This window comes from Hyalella azteca, unplaced genomic scaffold, assembly GCF_000764305.2.
Source record: "Hyalella azteca isolate HAZT.00-mixed unplaced genomic scaffold, Hazt_2.0.2 contig15612, whole genome shotgun sequence".
Classification (NCBI taxonomy): domain Eukaryota; kingdom Metazoa; phylum Arthropoda; class Malacostraca; order Amphipoda; family Hyalellidae; genus Hyalella; species Hyalella azteca.
The window spans coordinates 24,441-46,826 of NW_025945455.1; the positions used below are offsets into that span (position 1 = coordinate 24,441).

At 40.1% G+C, this 22,386-nt stretch overlaps 1 protein-coding gene across 1 annotated transcript; it reads left to right on the top strand.

The window, feature by feature from the left end:
- Nucleotides 1-5,064: 5,064 nt before the first annotated feature.
- LOC125179181 lies at nt 5,065-19,444 on the top strand (the record flags this gene model as incomplete). The annotated part of the gene is made up of 4 exons (XM_047884564.1): nt 5,065-5,144; nt 5,321-5,545; nt 13,637-13,696; nt 19,305-19,444. Coding segments are annotated over exons 1-4 (434 nt in total), but the record flags the coding sequence as incomplete, so codon positions are not given.
- Between the last annotated feature and the right edge of the window lie 2,942 nt (nt 19,445-22,386).

Sequence of the window (22,386 nt, forward strand, 5' to 3'; positions counted from 1 at the left end):
GAGAGCTTTCAGATTGTAAATTTTTCGAGAACAACTTACAACATTTCCTTTTCAGATAAAGGGACGCGTAGGCTGTGTATATTCGCGGCCAGATTGTGGACAGATATGATGATTGTGCTTACACAATCAAATGCATGCATTGTCTTATAAGGCATGGAGCGCAGAAGCAATAATTTCTATCAATAAATATCATCGATTTGAGTGAATAGGTGGCAGATATGTGCTGCAATGTTGTGGACAGATATGATGATTGTGCTTACACAATCAAATGCATGCATTGTCTTATAAGGCATGGAGCAAAGAAGCAATATTTTCTATCAATAAATATCATCGCTTTGTCTGAATAGGTGTCAGATATGTGCTGCAATGGCGTTAAATGAGCATGCAGGCGCGCGTGATCGGTGATACCAGCCGACTCATAAATTGTATACACCAGGTTACAAATACATGATATCGAGTGAAACAAAGATGTGTAATCCATGATGTCCGATGGTGTGTAATCCATGTCAGGCGATTTATAATCCATGCTGCCATTAGATTCAAATGTATAATCCATGATTTTCATGGATTTGTAATCCAAGAGCGATTTAAGTCCTTTGAGAGCTGGGCGATGAACGCGACGATCAAACATCAATGTCGAGTAGAAGACAAAAGGTCCAATTCGTACTATAATTTAACTATTGAACGGCCGAGAAGAGAATACAGATCAATACAAGCTAGATGGAATGCAGATCATTATAAGTTCAATGCTCCGTCAGAATTTTTACGTAAAATGTTAGTGCTCGGTCTTAATACTAAAGCTCATACTATCATGACAGTTCCGCATTAGAATCTTCGTATTGGGCAAAATGCGTTCTGAGGTAACGGGAAAGTAAATGATTTTATTCTAAGTCTGCTCCAGGGATTTAAATATTGAGATACGTTCTAGTTTTCACGTACATTCTGAAAAATAGCGCATTTTTTCCATAAATGAGAAAATGTGCTGAAAATAGGTGATTAGCAGCGATTGAAATTTTATGATATGATCCTCAATCATTATAGGAAAAATGACAACTTTCTCGAGATAATTTAGATGGAAGAATTTAGCGGTTTCATATATGAACAAGTATGATCTATGTAGTACATGTTACAATGTGTGAATACATGAGAGAGTACACAGATTACAGCCTAGGCCCAGGTGATGAAAAATTCTGTGTTTCGGTGGAAAAAAAGTATAATTGTTCAGTGAGAAAGTGTCCAGAAAAATATTTCTTTATCTATAAACAAGACTCGGCAAAAAAAAGCGTAAACAGTTCTGTAGAATGAAATTATAGCATTCAATACGTGAAGCAGTCAAGCAGAGTGTCAAGTTTTACATTAAATATGTGTAACAAATAAGAGAGTTAAGCTGTAGTATTGAAGGGAAGCTTCAAGTGTGTTTGAAGACTACGAGGGTATTTACGACTTCCTGTCGAGCCTACAACGCGGTATGTGAGCTCAGTTTTTCGAACTCAGGGTTTTGATGTCAGTGTCTGAGTTCAGTGTTCAATACAGCACCGGCTACATGAACCCAATTGAACAAAATATCCAGTGGAATAGTTAAACAATAAAAACAAGGTAAGATGGCTAAATGTGTTGTTATAGAACCCACTATGTTCTAGCATAATTTGCAAAGAGCTTAATTTGTAATGCGGCACTTGAAGTGCAGTCCAGGACCCGATGAAATTCCGGAAGTGCTGTAGAAGAATTGTGTTGGAGCACTGAAGGCACCACTCACAATGCTCTGGAAATCCTCGATGATGGAGGGAATTATTCCTGTGAGCCTCAAAATGGGACTGATAACGCCGATCCACAAAGGAGGTCCGAGGGACAGACCCCAAAATTACAGACCTGTGACATTGATCTCGCAGGTGATCAAGGTTTTCGAGAAGGTAGTGGTCAGGAGGCTTGTCCGGTATATGGAAGAGGCTGGACTATATAATAATGGGCAACATGGGTTCCGGCTAAACCATTCTGTTTGTCACAGTTACTGGAGCACCATCACCGACTAGTGACCAGGACTTTGCTAGAGCTTTTGACAAAGTCGACCATAGGGTGGTCTTTAGAAAGCTGAGGCTGCTGGGGGAAAGAGGAAGCCTGTTAGAATGGATACACAACTTCCTTACAAGAAGAGTACAAGTTGTCGCAATTGGAAACTCGATATCAAAGAAAGCGAGGGTTAAATGCGGAGTGCGCCACAAGGCTCTGTGCTTGGGACGATCCTCTTCCTCGACCACATCGTCGACATTGACTCGGAACTTACCCATGTATCTACATCGTCATTTGCGGACGATACAAGATTACTGAAGAGGATCAGAGATGACCTAGACTACGAGAGGTTACAGGTTGACCTGTCGACAATCTACTATTTGGCCCTAGTGAATAATATGTAATGCCGCGGCGCCAAGTTCGAAGTGATGAGATATAGAGTTGGCACGGAGACCGTGTTGCCACATCGCTACTTGGCATCGGATGGCACAGAAATTGAGGAGTAACTAGTTCAAGATCTCGGTGTGTTGCTGAGGGCCGAAGCCGCATTCGAAGACCAATATCGAGGAAATAGTCGCGCAAAGCAGACAACGGATGGGTTAAATCAGCTGGAGGACATTTCGAATGAGAGAAACAGCATCAATGATTACACTCTCCTGAGCCCTCGTTGAATACTGCTGCCAGCTTTGGGTGCCGCTCAAGGCGGGCGCGGTTCGGAAACTGAAGTCAGTCCAACGGACCTTCACGTCTAGGATCAGCGGTATGAGGGAGCTGGAACTGAACTACTGGGACAGTTTGAAACACTTGGACTGTATTCACTGGAGAGGAGAAGAGAGAGGTACATCATATTGTACACTTGGAAAATGATAACCGGACTGGCTCCCAACTTTGAAAATGAAACCCCCAGAATAGTGACATATTACAACGAAATAAGTGGGAGGCTGTGCAGGATTCCCAAATTTAATAACCGATCCCCGGCCTGAGTACAGACTCTTCGTGAGGGATCACTGTCCGTGGCAGGTCCGAGGCTGTTTATTGCCTTGCCAGAAGTGCTGAGAGGAACAGAGTTCACCCTTGCAACATTCAAGAGACGACTGGACAAGAAGTTTGGAAAGATCCCAGATAGTCCAGTTATGGGAAACTGCCTCAACAAGTGACAAGCAACAGCATCTTGCATCAGCTGGCCCAAAGGAGAGCAAATAGACGGAACACGTCCAACGTTACATCCGGGACCCGAGGGCGGGGTGACATGCCTAGTTACGACTTAGAGACGGAGGATGACGAAGGCAGCGCATCAGCTTGACCGTGGACTAAGAGGCCCTAAACTCATCATTAGGTCATAAGATGCCGCATCCATACACCAGGGGCAGCATCACACTATGTGAGCTGAGCTTGCATGGGAGCGCAGCCGAGCACCACCAATTTTGTGCACCAATAAGCCCTGAATCGAACGCCTTGGATCTCTCCGGACCTACACCAATCAGTCGTGCACCACTCGGCTTTGTCCTCTTCCGGCCTTGACCACCACCTGCCGTGCACCACCAGGCCGCGGATCGAATATGACTTCCAGGCATCGCTAAATTACGTAATTTTACGTTCACCGCATCTGAGGTTAGGTTTCAGATAGCATCGACCGAGGGCTGGTTCGATCCACGGCCTAGATACGGACGGCTTGAAGTGTTGAAGGCTACGTTCCGGAAGGCAGGAATCATGATGGTCCATTATATCCTGGGCAGTGGTGGTCTTCGGCAGGCGACCAGCTTGCATATATAGTGACCAGGGTGCTGCAAGGTTGTTTTTGATTCGCATTTCTAAAAAATTAGAAGATAAGTATTCATTAAGTTGAACAAAAAAGAGCAGTTACTACTAAAATATGCCTACTAAGATGTGACCACGAAACTGAATCTTTAGATACTCATGATCGTTCTTATATATCTTCATAATCGCGCATAACCGGTCTAACCACCAACCTCGTTTAACTACGTACATTATAATTGTGTGAATTTTGACCGTGAACGCTTGTCGACGATATTTTAGCCAGTCTCAAACGCATTTGATTTATTAATTTATTACTTTAACGCATTTGATATCAATGATTTGTGGTTGATTGCTAAATGGTTTTGATGAAGCTACTTATTGTTTCGAAGAGCTCGATGAAAGGATAGAGCTCGATAGCTGTGGTTTTCATCATGCAAGCCTGTATGTAAGATCCGAGTCCAGATTCACGACAATTCCAGTTGAGGGATGAGTAATTAGGCTGAACATTTATATGTTAAGAAATTTAATTTCATCGTATTTATAACATTACTGCTTATGCATGCGACTGATCGTATAACTGAACCAAATAATCTCAATAGCATGTTAGACCAGAGGACGAGTTAAATGCCCGTCCAGAAATGGTGAAACTTGAGTCTCGTCAGTCATTACCAAAAACTACTCACAAAAATCTTGCACATAGCTTCACGGTCGTAATTGTCCATATTTTTACATTGGCTATAGTTCAGAATTGGTTAAACCTCGAAAAGCAACGATGATATAATTATTGGATTCAAACTCTGAACCACCTTCTTCTCAAGCTCTTATATTGTCACAGCCTCACTGAAAAAATTATTTGCTCTCATTCTTTTATTGTTATTACAAAGAATATGAAAATAATAAACATTGAGAAATTATTATTTGCATTTTAGGAGTACCAGTAACCATCCCCATTCTTTTGTTGCTAACACACCTTCTACTTATATAGGTTATCTGCTCAGACATAGCCATCATTGGCCTCCACAATTAATGCTGTTTCCTCGTCATCATTTACCTCTACAATGCCAATCTAGAGCAGAATTAAACGTGAAAAGCTCCATGAGCATCTATTTCTATTACGTCTAACAACTCTTCTATATGTTTGTAGCTATTTAAGGTTTCATTGTTTTTACGCGTGTAGCTTTGCAAGGCCTGAACGTGTGCTCATGAATAATTTCCCATTATTTTCACAATATTTCTCAATGCTTCAAAAACTGTGGACCAAAAAATTGACTGACGCAAGGGAATGAAGTTGCAATCATAATGAGCAACGTTTTTTTCAGAGGATTGAACAACTCTTCGGGACCTACGTGCAGAAGAACAACAACTTGTCGATGCACGAGGTAGGATGGAGGTCCAGACTGTACTGCACATCAGAAGGTTTGCTATAAATTTGGACTCAATTTACGATGAACTATTCCGATCAAACACATTTAGATAAACATTTTACGAGAGCTTTCAGCTGTTAAATTTTTGCGAGAACAATTTACTCACAACATTTCCTCTTCATGTGATGGAGCGTGTCGAAATCGATGAATCCAGCAGGACGGCATATGAGCTTTACAAAAGTACAATGGATTCGAAAATCAAATCCCAGCGAAGATCTTTTGAAGTTTCTCTTCTTAACAGCTGTCACTCAGAGTCGAAAAAAGAAGCTATTACAGCTTACGACAAGAAAAACCAATACGCCAGAAACGACGCTTCGTTTGGAATGGCAGCTGAAGTTAGGAGAAGCCTTGAAACGGTGAGTCAAAGCCAGCGAAAGTGCAATCATACTCATAATATCGCTGACCGAACACTGAGTAATTGGGCTGTGTATATTCGCGGCCAGATTGTGGATGATTATGATGATTGTGCTTCTCAATCAAATGCAGTCATTGCCGTATTAGGCATGGTGCGCAGCGGTAATAATTTCTATCAATAAATATTATCGATTTATTGGAATAGGTAAACTGCAAGAATCAGCAACACAAAAAGTACAGGAATCAGCAACTGGCCATGGGCCTATTTCTTCAGTGCCGACACTCCTATTCTATTCTTTCTATATGAGCGAAGCTTGAATACGTATATATAGTGAATACAGTGCTGCAAGGTTGTTTTGAATTTATATTTCTAAATAAGTAGAAGCTAAATATTCATCGATTGAGCAAAAAAGAACGGTAACTACTAAAATCAGCCTAAAAGGATGTGACCACGCAACTGAATCTTTGAATACTCCTGATCGTTCTTAACAGAATTGCACATAACCGGTCTAACCACCAATGTCGTTTAACTACATTATGACTGTGTGAATTTCGACCGTCAATGCTTATTGACGTTATTTTAGCTACTCTCAAACGCATTTGGTTAATTACTAAGATTCATCAACGATTTATGGTTCATTGCTAGTTGGTTTTGGTAAAGCTACTTATTGTTTTGAAGAACTCGACGGAAAGAAAGCTTCACGTGGTTTTCATCGCGCAATCCTACATGCAAGGTCCATGTCTAGATTCACGACAAATCCACTGGAGTGATGAGTAGTTAGGCTGAACATTTTTATGTTAAGAAATCAAATTCCGTCGTATTTATAACTTATTACTGCTTAGGCGTACAACTGATCATATAACTGAGCCAAATAATCTCCATAGATGTTAAACCCGATTACGACTTAAACCGCCCGTCCAAGAAATATGGTGAAACTCGAGTCTCATCAATCATCATCAAAACTACTCTCAAAAATCTTACACATTGCATCACTGCCCTATCGAAATTCGAAGACCTGTCAGCCGCTGGCACACGGACGCCCCAAGTTCTTATTACAGGGTAAATTAGAAGCTGTATGTCCGCTTTAGGTTCCGGTTGTCGTAGCGAAATAAGCGCCGAAATGGAATCTTGTGAAATTACTCGTCGAGCTTGGGGCGATCGTGGGGAGCGCGTATTTGGTACCTGATACGTTCGGGACAGACACGGCAGAATATGAAAAATGCTTAAAAAAATGCCCCTCCCTTCCCCCCCTTATGGGGGGAAGGGAGGGGGCATTTCAATCTCTGTACGTTATATATATATGCAGTCTATATTGCACTACTCGCTCAGTTTTAAGATCAGAGCAGTCTACCAGAGGCTCAATTTCATGCAAAGACGTTTACAGCTAGTAACTATTATGACATGGCGTGGTTAGAAATGAGGGCAATAATCGCAAATAAAAAAATTCAATCGATACATCAGAAGGTATCCCTGATTCGAGGTAATGCAAGTCAAGCCAATTTCTCCTATTAAATCCATGTATCCTACTGAATGAACAACGTTGTGTTTAAAATAATCGTTGAATTATTTGCCGTTTCATTTCATGTAACTTTCGTCACATTAAATTTCTATAGAGCAAACAGTTCTGCAAGGGCCTCGAATTTCTGCGTTTATTGACGAAAGATCACACAATAGAACGGAGTAGCACATGTTAATCTTAACAAAATCTAGATACGGCACTAACTAGATTGCAGCTTTCAGTTGTTCACAGTTCATAGCAAGTGAGGATCTTTCTGCATCCATCGTCGGCTGCTGTAATGACAGTTGTTATTGACTTTCACATGTAGTTCTTTACAAGCATCTAAGTTATCAACTGCACTCTAAATTCCTGGAGAGACAATCAAATAAATAGCGGAATAAACGATAGTTATGGAAATCCTCAAATCAAATATGTTGCTCACAGAGAGGCTCCTTGTAAAGTAAATAGTTCATAAGCTATCTTCTGCTTGAGAAATAAGCTCAAGGATGCGGACATATGCCCAAAGCTGAACAGTTCTTTGGTTGAAGAAACCATTCGTCTAGCAAAAAATTTTACCGGGGTCTGAAAATACTGCTTGCAACTGCTGAAAAATGAAGAATAGAAGCATTTCTAAATTCTAACGTCTAATACCAATTCAATATTGCTCGATGGAAATTTTCTGAATCTATCTTCGTATAATTTGTAGTTCTTCAGAAATAACCAAATTCATCCTTTTACTTGAATGTAAATCCATAATGAAGCCTGATGATACAACGAAATAGAGTAGATAGAACGGAAGAAAAGCAACTAACTTATTTGCGAATAATCGGTATACGCTCTGCAACCTGTTCCATCTTGTTCAGCTGGCCCGCCTACTGCCCAGTAGTGTCGAGTGTTGTCAGTTGGTTAGGTAGGCTAGCATCCTAGGCAATGGTGAGCTTTCGAGTTCCGACTACACTTAATCCAGTTGACGCGTTGATTTATAGAAATTAAAACCTTAAGCATATGAACAGGAGCTGCTTAAATAACATGCTCGTGTCAACATGCCCAAAGTTGAAAATTTCTACAGCAGCCAAAATCTTGAACACACAAATGCGTGATCATGATGAATGTCGCCTGCCGACGAGAACTTGAGAAGTACCTATTGCAACGAACTGATCAAATAACAACTGATTTAGAGCATATTCCGCATGAAATCTTCTCTTATTGTCGAAAAAAGAACTTGCATCGTATGATTGCTGCGTTTTGAAAGAAGTGATGGTGAAAGATACACCATACAACTACATCTTATCAATAAAATACTTGTGGGAAAACTTGACAAATTTTCCTTCATAATTTATATTTTCCAGTCAAATACGTCATAATTTAAGGAAATTGTTTAAAGCTCTCTGAAAGCATCAAATTGTTTAAAGCTCTCTGAATGAGACAAAACTATAATAGTACCTTTTCGATAAGCATTGAGCAATGAGCACTCTTCACTACGTACTGAACGATTCACGGTTCGATCTAAACTGGCGCCTTCCTATTGCTGCAACCTGCAACGGTTAATGCTCTGTCCGGATGAGGGATGCGGGAGGTAGACCCCCATGCACATACCCGCATACCCCCGTATGGCGGGAACTTCGATTGTTCGTGCGTTTACCATTGTTCAGCCTCTGAGCAGCCCCATCATGCGGTAGCGTCATCAGCGTTTGACCAGGGGCATCATGACGAAGCTTGACCAGCTGCTCTTTTTAATCATATTACGCAGATTTGGCCTACCGGGCAACTGACTTCCAAAAGAGGCTGGTAAATAGAAGCAAAACACCCTACGTGGCCGACTTGCTCCTGATGCACCCCTAAGCCAAATATAGTTCCTCTAAAACGACCTTAATCGGCACGAAACTTTTGACAGGGTGTCGTGATTGTCCATACTTTTGCCTTGGTTATCGTTAAGTGATGGTTAAACCTCGAAAAGCAACGTTGATATAATTAATGTTTTCAAACTCTGAACCACCTTCTTCTCCCGTCTCATATATTGGAACAGCCGCACAGTAAAAATAATTTGCACCCGTGTTTTTGTTGTTATTACCAAATATATGAAAAAATTCATATTCAGGAATTATAATTACAGTTTAGATGTATTAGTAACGAACCCGAACCCCATTCTTTAGTTGCTAACACACCGTCTACTTGGGTTATCTGCTCCGACATTGTCATCCTTTACCTCCACAATGCTGTCTCCTCGCCATCATTGACCTCCACAATGCTGTCTCCTCGCTATCATTTACCTCCACAATGCTGTCTCCTTGCCATCATTTACCGCTACAATGCCAATCCACCGCAGAACTATCCGAGAGAAGCTTCACGACAATCTAATTTGATTAGGAGTCTATCAACTCTTTCATATATATTTACCTATTATTTTCACTGTTTTTACGAGAGTAGCATTGTAATGCCAGAACGTGTTCTCACGAATAATAATCCATTAATTTTCACGACATTTAAAAATACTTCAATAACTGTGGAATAAAAAATTGACCGAAGGGTGTGAATTACGTTTAAATCATGAACAACGTTTTTTTTCAGAGGATTGAACAACTTTTCGGGACCTATGTTCAGAAGAACAACGACATGGCGAAGGCCGAGGTAGGATGGAGGTCCAGATTGAATTGCACTTTTGGAGTTTTGGCTGATGTTTAGACTCAATTTACGACGAACTTTTCAGATATACCATATTTAGGTAAACATTTTACGAGAGCTTTCAACTGTTAAATTTTGCGAGAACCACTTATTTACAACATTTCCTTTTCATGTGATGGAGCGTGCCGAAATCAATGAGACCAGCAAGAAGGCATATAAGCTTTACAAAAGTAAAATGGATTCAAGAATCAATTCCCAGCGATCTCTTGAAGATTCTCTTCTAAACAGCTATCATTCAGAGTCAGAAAGCGAAGCTATTGCAGCTTACGACAACAAAATCCAATACACCAGAAACGACGCTTCGTTTGGAATATATTAGCGGCCAGATTGGGGATGGTTATGATGATTGTGCTTACTCAATAATTTCTATCAATAAATATTATCAATTTGTTGGATGAGGTAAACTACAAGAATCAGCAACACAAAAAATACAGGGATCAGCAACATGCAGGTAATGGGCCTATTTGTTCAGTGCCGACACTTCTGTTCTATTCTGTTCTGTATGAGCGAAGCTTGAATACGTATAAAGTGATTACAGTGCTGCAAGGCTGTTTTGGATATATATTTCTTAATAAGTAGAAGATAAATATTCATCAATTGAGCAAAAAAGAGCAGTAACACTAAAATCGGCCTACGAGGATGTGACCACGCAACTGAATCTTTAAATACTCATGATCGTTCTTAAATATCTTCAGCATCACGCATAACCGGTCTAACCACCATCGTCATTTAACTACACTATAATTGTGTGAATTTTGACCGTCAACGCTTGCCGACGTTATTTTAGCCACTCTCAAACGCATTTAGTTAATTAATTAGATTTATCAACAATTTGTGGTTTATTGCTAGTTGGTTTTGGTGAAGCTACTTATTGTTTGAAGAACTCGATGAAAAGAAAGCTTCCTGTGGTTTGCATCGCGCAAGCCTGCATGCAAGGTCCACGCTCAGATTAACGACAGTTTCAATTGAGTGATGAGTTGTAGGGCTGTACATTTTTATGTTAAGAAATCGAATTCCATCGTATTTATAGCTTATTACTCCTTATGCGTGCAACTGATCATATAACTGAACCTAATAATCTCCATAGCATGTTAGACCCGATTACGACTTAAACCGCCCGTCCAAGAAATATGGTGAAACTTGAGTCTCGTCAATCATCATCAAAAACTACTCACAAAAATCTTACACATTGCATCACTGTCGTGATTGCCCATATTTTTGCCTTGCTTATTGATAAGTGATGGTTAATTCTCGAAAAGCAACGATGATATAATTAATGTTTACAAACTCTGAACCACCTTCTTCTCCCGTCTCATATATTGGAACAGCCGCACTGAAAAAATAATTTGTACCCATGCTTTTATTGTTATTACCAAATATATGAAAGAATACATATTCAGACATTTTAGGTGAATCGGTAACGACCCCCATTCTTTTGTTGCTAACACACCGTTTACTTGGGTTATCTGCTCCGACATTGTCATCCTTTACCTCCACAATGCTGTCTCCTCGCCATCACTGACCTCAATAATGCTGTCTCCTCGCCATCACTGACCTCAATAATGCTGTCTCCTCGCCATCATTGACCTCCATAATGCTGTCTCCTCGTCATCATTGACCTCCATAATGCTGTCTCCTCGCCATCATTGACCTCCATAATGCTGTCTCCTCGCCATCATTGACCTCCACAATGCTGTCTCCTCGCCATCATTGACCTCCACAATGCTGTCTCCTCGCCATCATTGACCTCCACAATGCTGTCTCCTCGCCATCATTGACCTCCACAATGCTGTCTCCTCGCATCATTGACCTCCACAATGCTGTCTCCTCGCCATCATTTACCTCTACAATGCCAATCCACCGCAGAATTATCCGAGAGAAGCTTCACGACAATCTAATTTGATTAGGAGTCTATTAACTCTTCCAGCTATTGTTTTCATTGTATTTTGAGAGTTAACATTGTAATGCCAGAACGTGTGCTCACGAATAATAACCCTTTAATTTTCACAATATTTCAAAATAATTCAATAACTGTGGTCCAAAAAAGTGACCGAAGGAAAAGAATGAAGTTGCAATCATAATGAGGAACGTTTTTTTTCAGAGGATTGAAGAACTCTTCGGGACCTATGTGCAGAGGAACAACAACATGGCGATGGACGAGGTAGGATGGAGGTCCAGATTGAATTGCACTTTTGGAGGTTTGGCATTTTTAGACTCAATTTACGACGAACTATTCAGATATACCATATTCAGATAATCATTTTACGAGAGCTCTCAACTGTTAAATTTTGTGAGAACTACTTATTTACATTATTTCCTTTTCCTGTAATGGAGCGTGTCGAAATCAATGAGACCAGCAAGAAGGCATATAAGCTTTACAAAAGTAAAATGGATTCAAAAATCAATTCCCAGCGAAGATCTCTTGAAGATTCTCTTCTAAACAACTATCACTCCGAGTCAGAAAGCGAAGCTATTGCAGCTTACGACAACAAAATCCAATACGCCAGAAACGACGCTTCATTTGCAATTGCAGCTGAAGTTAAAGAAAGCCTTGAAACGGTGAGTCAAAGCCAGCAAAAGTGCCATCATGTACTCATAATATCGCTGACCGATTACTCTTAGCATTTAATTGGGTCGTGTATATTCGCGGCCAGATAGATTCGTTTCACATTGTGTGAAACGAATTTGAGAAAGAACAGAGGCCACATTCATACAACCAGGGCAGCATAAGGCTATGTGAGCGAAGCTTGAATATATAATTATTCAAGATTATTCTGAATTCACATTTCTAAGAAAGTAGAAGGTAAATATACGTCACATTGAGCAAAAAAGGGCGGTAACTACTAAAACTTGCCTACGAGGATGTGACCACGCAACTGAACCTTTAAATAAATTGTTCTAAAATATCATCATAATCACACATAACCGGTCTAACCACCAACGTCGTTTAATTGCACTAAAATTGTGTGACTTTTGATCATCAATGCTCATTGACGTTAATTTAGCCACTCTCAAACGCATTTAGTCAATTAATTAATTTTGTCAACCATTTGTGGTTGATCGCTGATAGGTTTTGGTGAAGCTACTTATTATTTTTAAGAACTCTATGACAAGAAAGCTTCTTACGGTTTTGATCGTGCAAGTCCAGATTCACGACAGTTTCAGTTGAGTGATGAGTAGTAGGGCTGAACAATTTTACGTTAAGAAAGCGAATTTCATCGTATTTATAACTTAATCCTGCTTATGCGTGCAACAGATCGTAAATTGAACCGAAAAATCTCAATAGCAAGTTAAACTCGAGGACGAGTTAACCTGCCCGTCCCGAAGAAATATGCTGAAACTAGAGTCTCATCAACCAAGCTAGAGTCTCATCAATCATCAAGTATAACACACAAAAGTCTTACACATTGCATCACTGTCGTGATTGTCCTTATTTCTGCCTTGGGTATAGTTAAGTGATGGTCAAACCTTGTGAAGCCGAGATGATATAATTATTGGATTAAATCCCAGAATGGATCTCTGAACCACCTTCTTACATCATTGACCTCCACAATGCTGTCTCCTCGTCATCATTGACCTCCACAATGCTGTCTCCTCGTCATCATTGACCTCCATAATGCTGTCTCCTCGCCATCATTTATCTCCACAATGCCAAACTACAGCTAAATTATACGTGAAAAGCTTCATGACAATCTAGTTCGATTAGGAGTCTATCAACTCTTCCATATATTTTTAAATATCTAAGGTTTCATTGTTTTTATGAGAGTAGCATTGCAATGCCAGAACGTGTTCTCATGAATAATAACCCTTTAATTTTCACGATATTTCAAAATACTTCAATAACTGTGGACTAAAAAATTGACCGAAGGTAGTGTATAAAGTTGTAATCATAATGAGGAAAATTTTTTTCAGAGGATTGAACAACTCTTCGGGACCTATGTTCAGAGGAACAACAACATGGCGATGGTTGAGGTAGGATTGAGGTCCAGATTGTACTGCACACTTGAAGGTTTGACGGATGTTAAGCTTCAATTTAACCCATTAATGCCGAGAATTTTTTTCTGAATTTTTTTTTGGTTCCTTATGAGAATATTGTCATTTGTGTTGATAATAAACAAAAAATATGTTCATATATTTATTTTTTGTTGTATGTGAAAAATTATAGCTTGGTTCCATATGGAACCGCTCAGCATTAACATAACGTTTCTTCAAACAACACTTTTTCCGATAGTAAATCAAGCAAGGTTATTCATAATAGATAATATGCAATATACGTATTCATAATGGACAATACTGATGATAAACCAATCATTCTAGAATACAATTTAATTTTTAGCATGGAATGCTTCCATTCATTCAGAATGAATAGAAAGGTTGCTCATTTTACGAATGTTTGGGCGCGTTGTCCACATTGTTTGCATTTGCAGTGCTTCTGTTGTCTCTTTGCTGGCCGATGTTGTTGATTGTTGTATTGCACTTCACCAAGGATCGAAATAGAAGGGCGCACTATAGACCCTGATTGTTTTATTTAGGGTCTCCTGCATTATTGCTTTTCCTAATCGATCTTTTCGAAAATTCATTGCAATAGCCATTCTTTTTTTCAAAAGTTTTTTGAGAAGCCAAATTAAACTAAAATAGATATCACATACAATATGTTGGCTTGGGACCAATTGTATCATGTTTATGGGACCAATCTATGTTCCAGCCCCATGAATAAGTTTCTTTTTCTATTAGATCTGCCGATCCCAGTTAAAATTTGGGGCAGGGAATAGAGCAGGCCGTCGCCGGCTGCAGAGCCGACGTAGGGACGCGACAGAGCCGCGATAGAGTAGAAATGTCCGCATTAGAGACGATATCGCCAGCCGCGTAGCAGCGCTAATTCACCTCTGAGTACCTGCCTAGGTGTGCTCTGTCCTGCCGACGCGCAGCCCTCACTGAGCACCGCCTGCTCAAACCAGCCCCACGCCTGCTCTGGCGCGGCTCTGGCAATGTATGCGGCAGTTACGCGTTACCGTTTGTCAACGATTTAAAAATTTTTTCCTTCTCTCTCTGAGATCACCTAGACTTCTCTTTGGCAATGACAGGTTGTATTGGCCTTGGTTTTTGACATTCATATCGTATTGACATTAACAACGGTATTTAGAAACTAACACATTCAATTATCAAGGAAATATACACGTCAAACTACTCACCGCTATGAACTATCTGAAAACGTCGACGGCAGCTCCGAGAATCGAACGCAGATCCTCCGCGTCGTAGCCCACGCCTGTACCACCTTGGCCACGCGACCACCTCACCAGTATAGGCTCTATGAACTACTTAACTATAATACGGATGCCACATTACGTTTACGGCATTACGTTCAATTATCCTTCGTTGAACTTGATAGATATTATTCATAATGCACCAATTTCAAGAATCATTTACCTCCATAATGCTGTCTCCTCGCTATCATTTACCTCTACAATGCCAATCTACAGTTAAATTATTCGTGAAAATCTTCATGACAATCTAGTTCGATTATGAGTCTATCAACTCTGCCATATATTTCTAGCTATCTAAGGTTTCATTATTTGTGAGAGAGTAGCATTGCAATGCCAGAACGTGTGCTCATGAATAATATCCCTTTAATTTTCACTATATTTCAAAATACTTCAATGACTGTGGACTAAAAAATTGACCGAAGGAAGTGAACAAAGTTGCAATCATAATGAGTAACGTTTTTTTTTCAGGGGATTGAACAACTCTTCGGGACCTATGTGCAGAAGAACAACAACTTGGCGATGGACGAGGTAGGATGGAGGTCCAGATTGTACTGCACACTTGGAGGTTTGGCGGATGTTTAGACTCAATTTAAGATAAACTATTCAGACAAATCTTAGTTGAATTAGCATTTTACAAGCCTTTTAAACTGGTGATGTTTGAGAGAACAACTTAAAGCATTTTTAGCGCATTTTCTCATTTATGGAAAAAATGTCCTACTGTGCTCGTCATGGCCGTCCGTCCGTCTGTCTGTCCGTGACTTCGCGTTTTCGTCGATTTTGAGAAAATGCGCTCTCTGTCACTCACTGCAGTGAGAACTGAGTTATATTTTTTATTAGATGGAGCGTGTCGAAATCGACGAGACTGAGGAAACGGGAAATAAAATGATTAAATTACAAATTTGTATCAGTGATTTAAACATTGCGATACAATCTACTTTGGATCATTGGTCATTTTTCACCTACATTCATAAATATAAGTGATTAAGTGTCATTGGAATTTAAAGATAATCATTATAGGATAATTTACAACTTTCTCGAGTTAATGCAGATGGAAGAATTCGGCAGTTTCAAATAAACAAGCATGATATAGTACATATTACAATGTGTGAAACGAACATGAGAGAGTACGCAGAGGCCACATCCATACGCCCGGGGTTGAAAGTAGATAAACGAAAGATATCCTCTGATGAGGGCAAGACTAATATTGTTAATCAGGTTTTTAGTAGCGTATTCACTGAAGAGGAATTGAAAAGTATTCCAGCTATTAAGAAGCGCCCAGTCGGCTCTAAATTAACAAATTTTGAAATATAAGAAGAAGAGGTTCTCAGGCGCCTTATCGATGTAAATCCAAACAAGTGATGTGGACCGGATGGTCTCAGCCCCAGATTACTCAAATAGTTAGCAACTGTCTCAGTCGACCCTCTGACGTCATTTTTTTCGAAAAACTTTGAACAAAGGGATCTTGCCGGCTGACTGGAAAGCAGCCCAACTGACACAATTGATCAAAAAATGTGACAAAAGCTGCCCGGCAACTATCGCCCTGTCAGTTTGACAAGTGTCGTTTGCAAGGTAATTGAATCTGTTGTGAGGGATCGATTGATCGGTCATTCGACTGTAAATAATCTCATATCAGACTGTCAACGTGGCTTTATTGCCGGTATATCCTGTACCACTAACCTCTTGTCTACTCTGAATGAATGGACCCGCCTGCTGGACGAAAGGGAGCCAGTAGACGCAGTGCACCTCGATTTTGCCAAGGCATTTGACAGTGTCCCACATGAGCGGCTGTTGCGTAAATTGAAGTCTTCAGGAATTGAGAGTAATGCACTCAAATGGATCAGAAATTTTCCAGTAGGGAGACGACAACGTGTCAGAAATAATACGTCCGTATCAGACTGGGCTTCAGTGCGCAGCAGCGTGCAACAAGGAAGCGTTCGCGGGCCTGTTTTTTTGTTGCATTTATAAACGATCTGCCAGAAGCTGTGTCTAGGGTGTGCTCTATGTATGCTAGGGTATGCTATGTATGCGTGAAGAATACGTCGCAAAAAGTACAGTTGCAAGGTGATCTTGACAGGTTGGTTGACTGGGCTGATAAGTGACAGCTGCGTTTAAACGCTGACAAAAGTAAAGTAATCAAGAATGGCAAGAATAATGAACAGCAAGATTACAGTTTGAAAGATATTGTTGCAACGACAGAGTGATGATGTCGAAGTCGACAATGGAAAAGATTTAGGAGTTAATGGTGTCAATGAATTATTGAAATTTTGTAAGCATATTGAAGCTCAAGTTAATAAAGCAATAAACGACTTGGACTGATCAGACGCTTTTAGGAGTACATACCTGTAAATGGTGAAGCGATGAAACTGTTGTTTGTCGCTGTTTGTCGCCCTGAGTTTAGAAACGCCGTGTGGTCACCAATACTAGAAAAGGACAAAAATTTAGTCGAGAATGTTCAAGGACGTGCAACAAGGATAATTCCGGGATTAAAAGGTCAGCCTTATGAAGAGAGATCAAAGATTATGAAGATTCCAAGCCTCTGTTATCAACAGCTGCGTTTTGACATCATTGAAGTATACAAGTATAACCACGGTTTATACAAGGTCCCAGAAGGATTACTAGAATTTGAAACAAGAACCAACACCAGGGGCGACGGCTATAAACTAAAAAAACCTGCGTTGCTACTCATCCATGCGACAACATTTCTTCTCGCTTCGAGTCACCGACATGTGGAACAGCCTCCCAGATAGCATCGTTGACGCTCCGAGTACGAACGCCTTCAAGAACTGACTAGACGAAGCTATGCAGGAGCATATGTTCAGTCTCAAAATGCTTAGAACCTCAAGGGCCAGGCTATAAGTCAGCAGCTATCTCAATCAATAGTCAGTTACGGAAAGATCGGGTTCAAAAGGCCGGATCCCTTTTGGAATCCTGTTACGAAAAGTACAAGAATCGGCAACAGGCCGACACTTCTATCCTATTCTATGTGAACGAAACTTGAATATATAGTGATCAGTGTTCACAGTGCTGCAAGATTATTCTGGATTCACATTTCTAAGGAAGAAGATAAATATTCATCAAATTGAACAAAAAAGGCGGTAGCTGCTAAAATTTGCCTACGAGGATGTGACCACGCAACTGAATCTTTAAATACTCATGATCGTTCTTAAATATCTTCAGCATCACGCATAACCGGTCTAACTACTAACGTCGCTTAACTACACAACAATTGTGTGAATTTTGACCGTCAACGCTAGCCGACGTTCTTTCAGTCAGTCTCAAACGCATTTATTCAATTACCTTGATTTATCAACGATTTGTGGTTGATCACTGATTGGTTTTGCTAAAGCTACTTATTGTTTTGAAGAACTCGGTGAAAGGAAAGCTTCCTGTAGTTTTTATCGTACAAGCCCGAATGCAAAGTCCACGTCTAGATTCTCGACAGTTTCAATTGAGTGATGAGTAGTTAGGCTGAACTTTTTCATGTTTTTCACTTTTTCATGTCAAGAAATCGATTTCCATCGTATTTATATCCTATAACTGCTTATGCGTGCAACTGATCGTATAATTGAACCAAATAATATTCATAGCATGTTAAAACAGACGACGAGTTAAACTGCCCGACCCGAAGAAATAAGGTGAAACTTGACGCACATCAATCATCACCGAAAACTACTCACAAAAATCTTACACTTTGCATCAAATTCGTTCATATTTTGCCTTGGTTATAGTTAAATGGTTAAGCCTTTAAAAGCAACGATGATATAATTATTGGATTCAAACTCTGAACCACCTTCTCCCGCCGCATATATTGGCGCAGCTGCACTGAAAAAAATAATTTGCACCCATGCTTCTATTGTTATTACCACAAAGATGATGGTAATGCACATTCAGAAATTATCATTTGCCCATCATTGACCTCCATAATGCTGTCTCCTCGGCATCATTGACCTTTATAATGCTTTCTCCTCGCCATCACTGACCTCCATAATGCTGTTGTCTTGCCACTATTTACCTCCACAATGCCAATCACTCAGAATCATTTACGTCTACAGTGCCAATCTACAGCAGAATTATACGTGAAAAGCTTCACGACAATCTAGTTCGATTAGGAGTCAATTAACTCTTTCATATGTATGTAGCCTATCTAAGGTTTAATTGTTTTTATTAGTGTAGCATTGCAATGCCAGAACGTGCGCTCACGAATAATAACCCTTTAATTTTTACGATATTTCAAAATACGGCAATAACTGTGGTCCAAAAAATTGACCGAAGGAAGTGAATGACGTGGTAATCATAATGAGCAACATTTTTTCCAGAAGGCGGAAGAACGAGCAAAGGCGAACAAGGGTCCATTAGGCAAAACTTTTGGGGCCGTAAAAGAAATCGTCACCGCACCTGTCACACTCGTCGAGTCCGTAGTCGAAGACGTCGCTGAATTAATTTCTCCTTCTTCATGGTGTGAAAAATGGTGATTCAGATTTATTTTACTTCTCTTCATGCAAGTGGATTACATGCAAGCGATCCAAATCAGTTGTTCTAAACTTCTCATCGAAATATCCAATCAAAACAATATCATGCGAGCATCAAAAATCATGCTGATCTATTACCCTTGTATGCTTCTGTCACTCATCAACTTGGTAAGATTTACGGACATGACCGCACTTTCAGAGTGAACAAATAAACGATTTGATTTGGTATACTGTACTTTGAAGCATTGCATTTGATTTGATTTCGTTGGTTTGATTTCGTTGTTAGAGTTTATTTTTACACTGTAAAGTGTAAATTAAACCATTGCGTTGATCACTGAGGATGAGACGTCCACCTTGCTTGGGAAACTTGGAAAATGACAAGTTGTATATACAGAAACATGCCTTGGATTCTGAAACATGTTCAAAATACTCGGGATGGGATTGTGTAGTTTCAACTTATTTATTTCGACACTTCCTATGAAAATATTTGTTTTCCATTGAATCACGTGAGTTCGCATTTACATCAGGAGTACAAGAGAGAAAATGAAGTTCTATGTACTCTCTTCATTTACATTCATTTTACTTTTGTGTGTTTTTTACGATGACATTTTTGCCAGTGTAGCATATTAGGCCACGAGGCCTTTTGCCGATTCTTGTCATGGCTGGCAGAGCTTTTCACAGCTTTTTGCGGGTCTCGAACATGCAACGCACTGCTCTAATATCCATTACACTTAACCGCCCGGGCACCTCGCCGCTTTCGACCAGAACTGCCCCAGAAAACTGGGATGGTGACGATACGAGATCGTATTAATAGTAATGTCCGATGATGCTGACAGTAAGAACATAAATACGGGGGTGAGTTAAACAAGTTTCAAAAAGTAGGCTGCGTGCATATATACATTTTTTGGTGGAGAGGTCAAGTCGTTAATCGCATTTGCTGTTCGTATATTTTGGTACGTTCCATCAGCTCCTCAGCGTTAGCTGGATTACGACACCCAAACGCGATATTCGGAAACTGGCATCTAGCAACAGTCGGCGCTTCGTGTAGGCTGTAGGGGGTGTAAGTGTAGTGTGTTGTCACTGCACAGAGTCTTGCAACTGTCGTGGGGGGAAGTCTTCTGGGTGGAATCTGTATAAGGTTGTTGTTACTGTAAGGATATTTGATATGTATGTTGCTTTCTCGTATGGGCCTTTTTATTATGGGATGCGTTCAGTTGCAAAGTCTTCTTTGTTTCCGTCATTTTGCAACATTTTCTTGCGTTTGTGTTATGTGTTTGGATCCTAATTAAATAAATTGTGATTGAATTTTTATTGTTATCAATATAACGGAGTTGAAATCGTTGACGCTCCGAGTAGGAACGCCTTCAAGAACAGACTAGACGAAGCTAAGCAGGAGCATATGTTCAGTCTTAAAATGCCTAGCAAATTACGGACCAGGCAATAAGTCCAGCAGCTATCTCAATCAACCGTCAGTTATGGAAAGATCGGGTTCCAAAGGCTAGATCCCTTGTGAATCAAGTCACGAAAAGTACAAGAATTTACAACAGGCCATGGGCCTATTTCTTCTGTGCAGAAACTTCTATCCTAAAACAACACTCGTAGGAAAATTTCAGGTCCGGCTTATTGGCTGTAATTTGCTCTGCGATGTAGCGTTCTATTTGGTCCTCATTTTGCCCGTGATGTCTTCCTTCCACGACCCGCTCTCTCCTCAAAAACTATAAATATATCGGCATACAAAAATATATTAAAACAGGGTGGCCCAGTTGCTATAGCTCAGAGTACCAAGATTGTGGTAGAGAGGTACGGGTTCGATCTCGGCTAACTTCGACAGATTATGGCCAGAATCAGCAATGAAGCCGGGCGGTTAAGCAAAGCAAAATTGAAGCAGTGAGTTGCGTGTTCCAGACTTCAGCAAACTGTGAATGTTCTGCAATGTTTAGGATCGTCGACATTTAAAACGGCCTAAAAACGCTGAACGCGCTATTTTTATTATACACTTATGTGTAGAAGTGTAAGATTAGAGATCGGAATGACCTTGCCAATCTCAAGTAGAATTTTCACAACTGCTTGCAGGTTGCGAACACTCGACTCATTGCTCAAAATTTGCTGAACTACCTTGCGTCAGGTAATATTTATAAACAATAAAATATTGATAATAAAAACTCCCTTTTCCGCTCGAGAAAAGTTCAGTTGGACTTCCTAGGCTGAAGTCTAAGAGCTTTAATGAATTTGATATGAAGGCTTAAAGCTCAGAGAAAGGAGGACATTTTGTCTAAATGATCAATGCACTTGTTAATTTTGTGTGGGTCATCCTGACACAGTTTGGCTCAGCATAAAGGTATATCAGTGCTGCGTTCAGAAAGTGTGTCACAATTTAGACAATCGGAGCCATTTATTTCTCGGAGTCTACTGTAACAGAACGGGATTTTGCAGACATCGCTGAGGCACCTCATCGCCGAACAAACACATTGTTTACTGCAGTGGTTCTCAAACTTTTTCAGGCTGCATGGCGCCCCCTTTGGCTCCCTAGTGAATTTCTAGCGCCCCCCCCACAGACACATATAAGATCATGCGCCTCTTACTATAAAATTTAGTTCGCTGCAATTTTAAAAGATAAAGGTTAACACAAATGTGTATTTCACAAATAGGACCCCTTTTAGTGAACCAATGTGTTTTTCAGCTGTTTTAACTGTTTCAGCACTATATAGAAACCTAGGACGTCTCGGGCAAATTTACGGCCGAACTCTTGGCCGGTCTCACGACCAATCTACAAATTCAGTTATCAAGGAATATCACATAAAACAAATGAACGCACCTGAATAAAACTTGGAACATGTATTCATCAGAACTTAACGGTGACGTTTAGCTTGCGAAATTTTTTTAAATATCACCTTCATTCGTGAGTTTTTGCGATACAGGCCAAAATTCG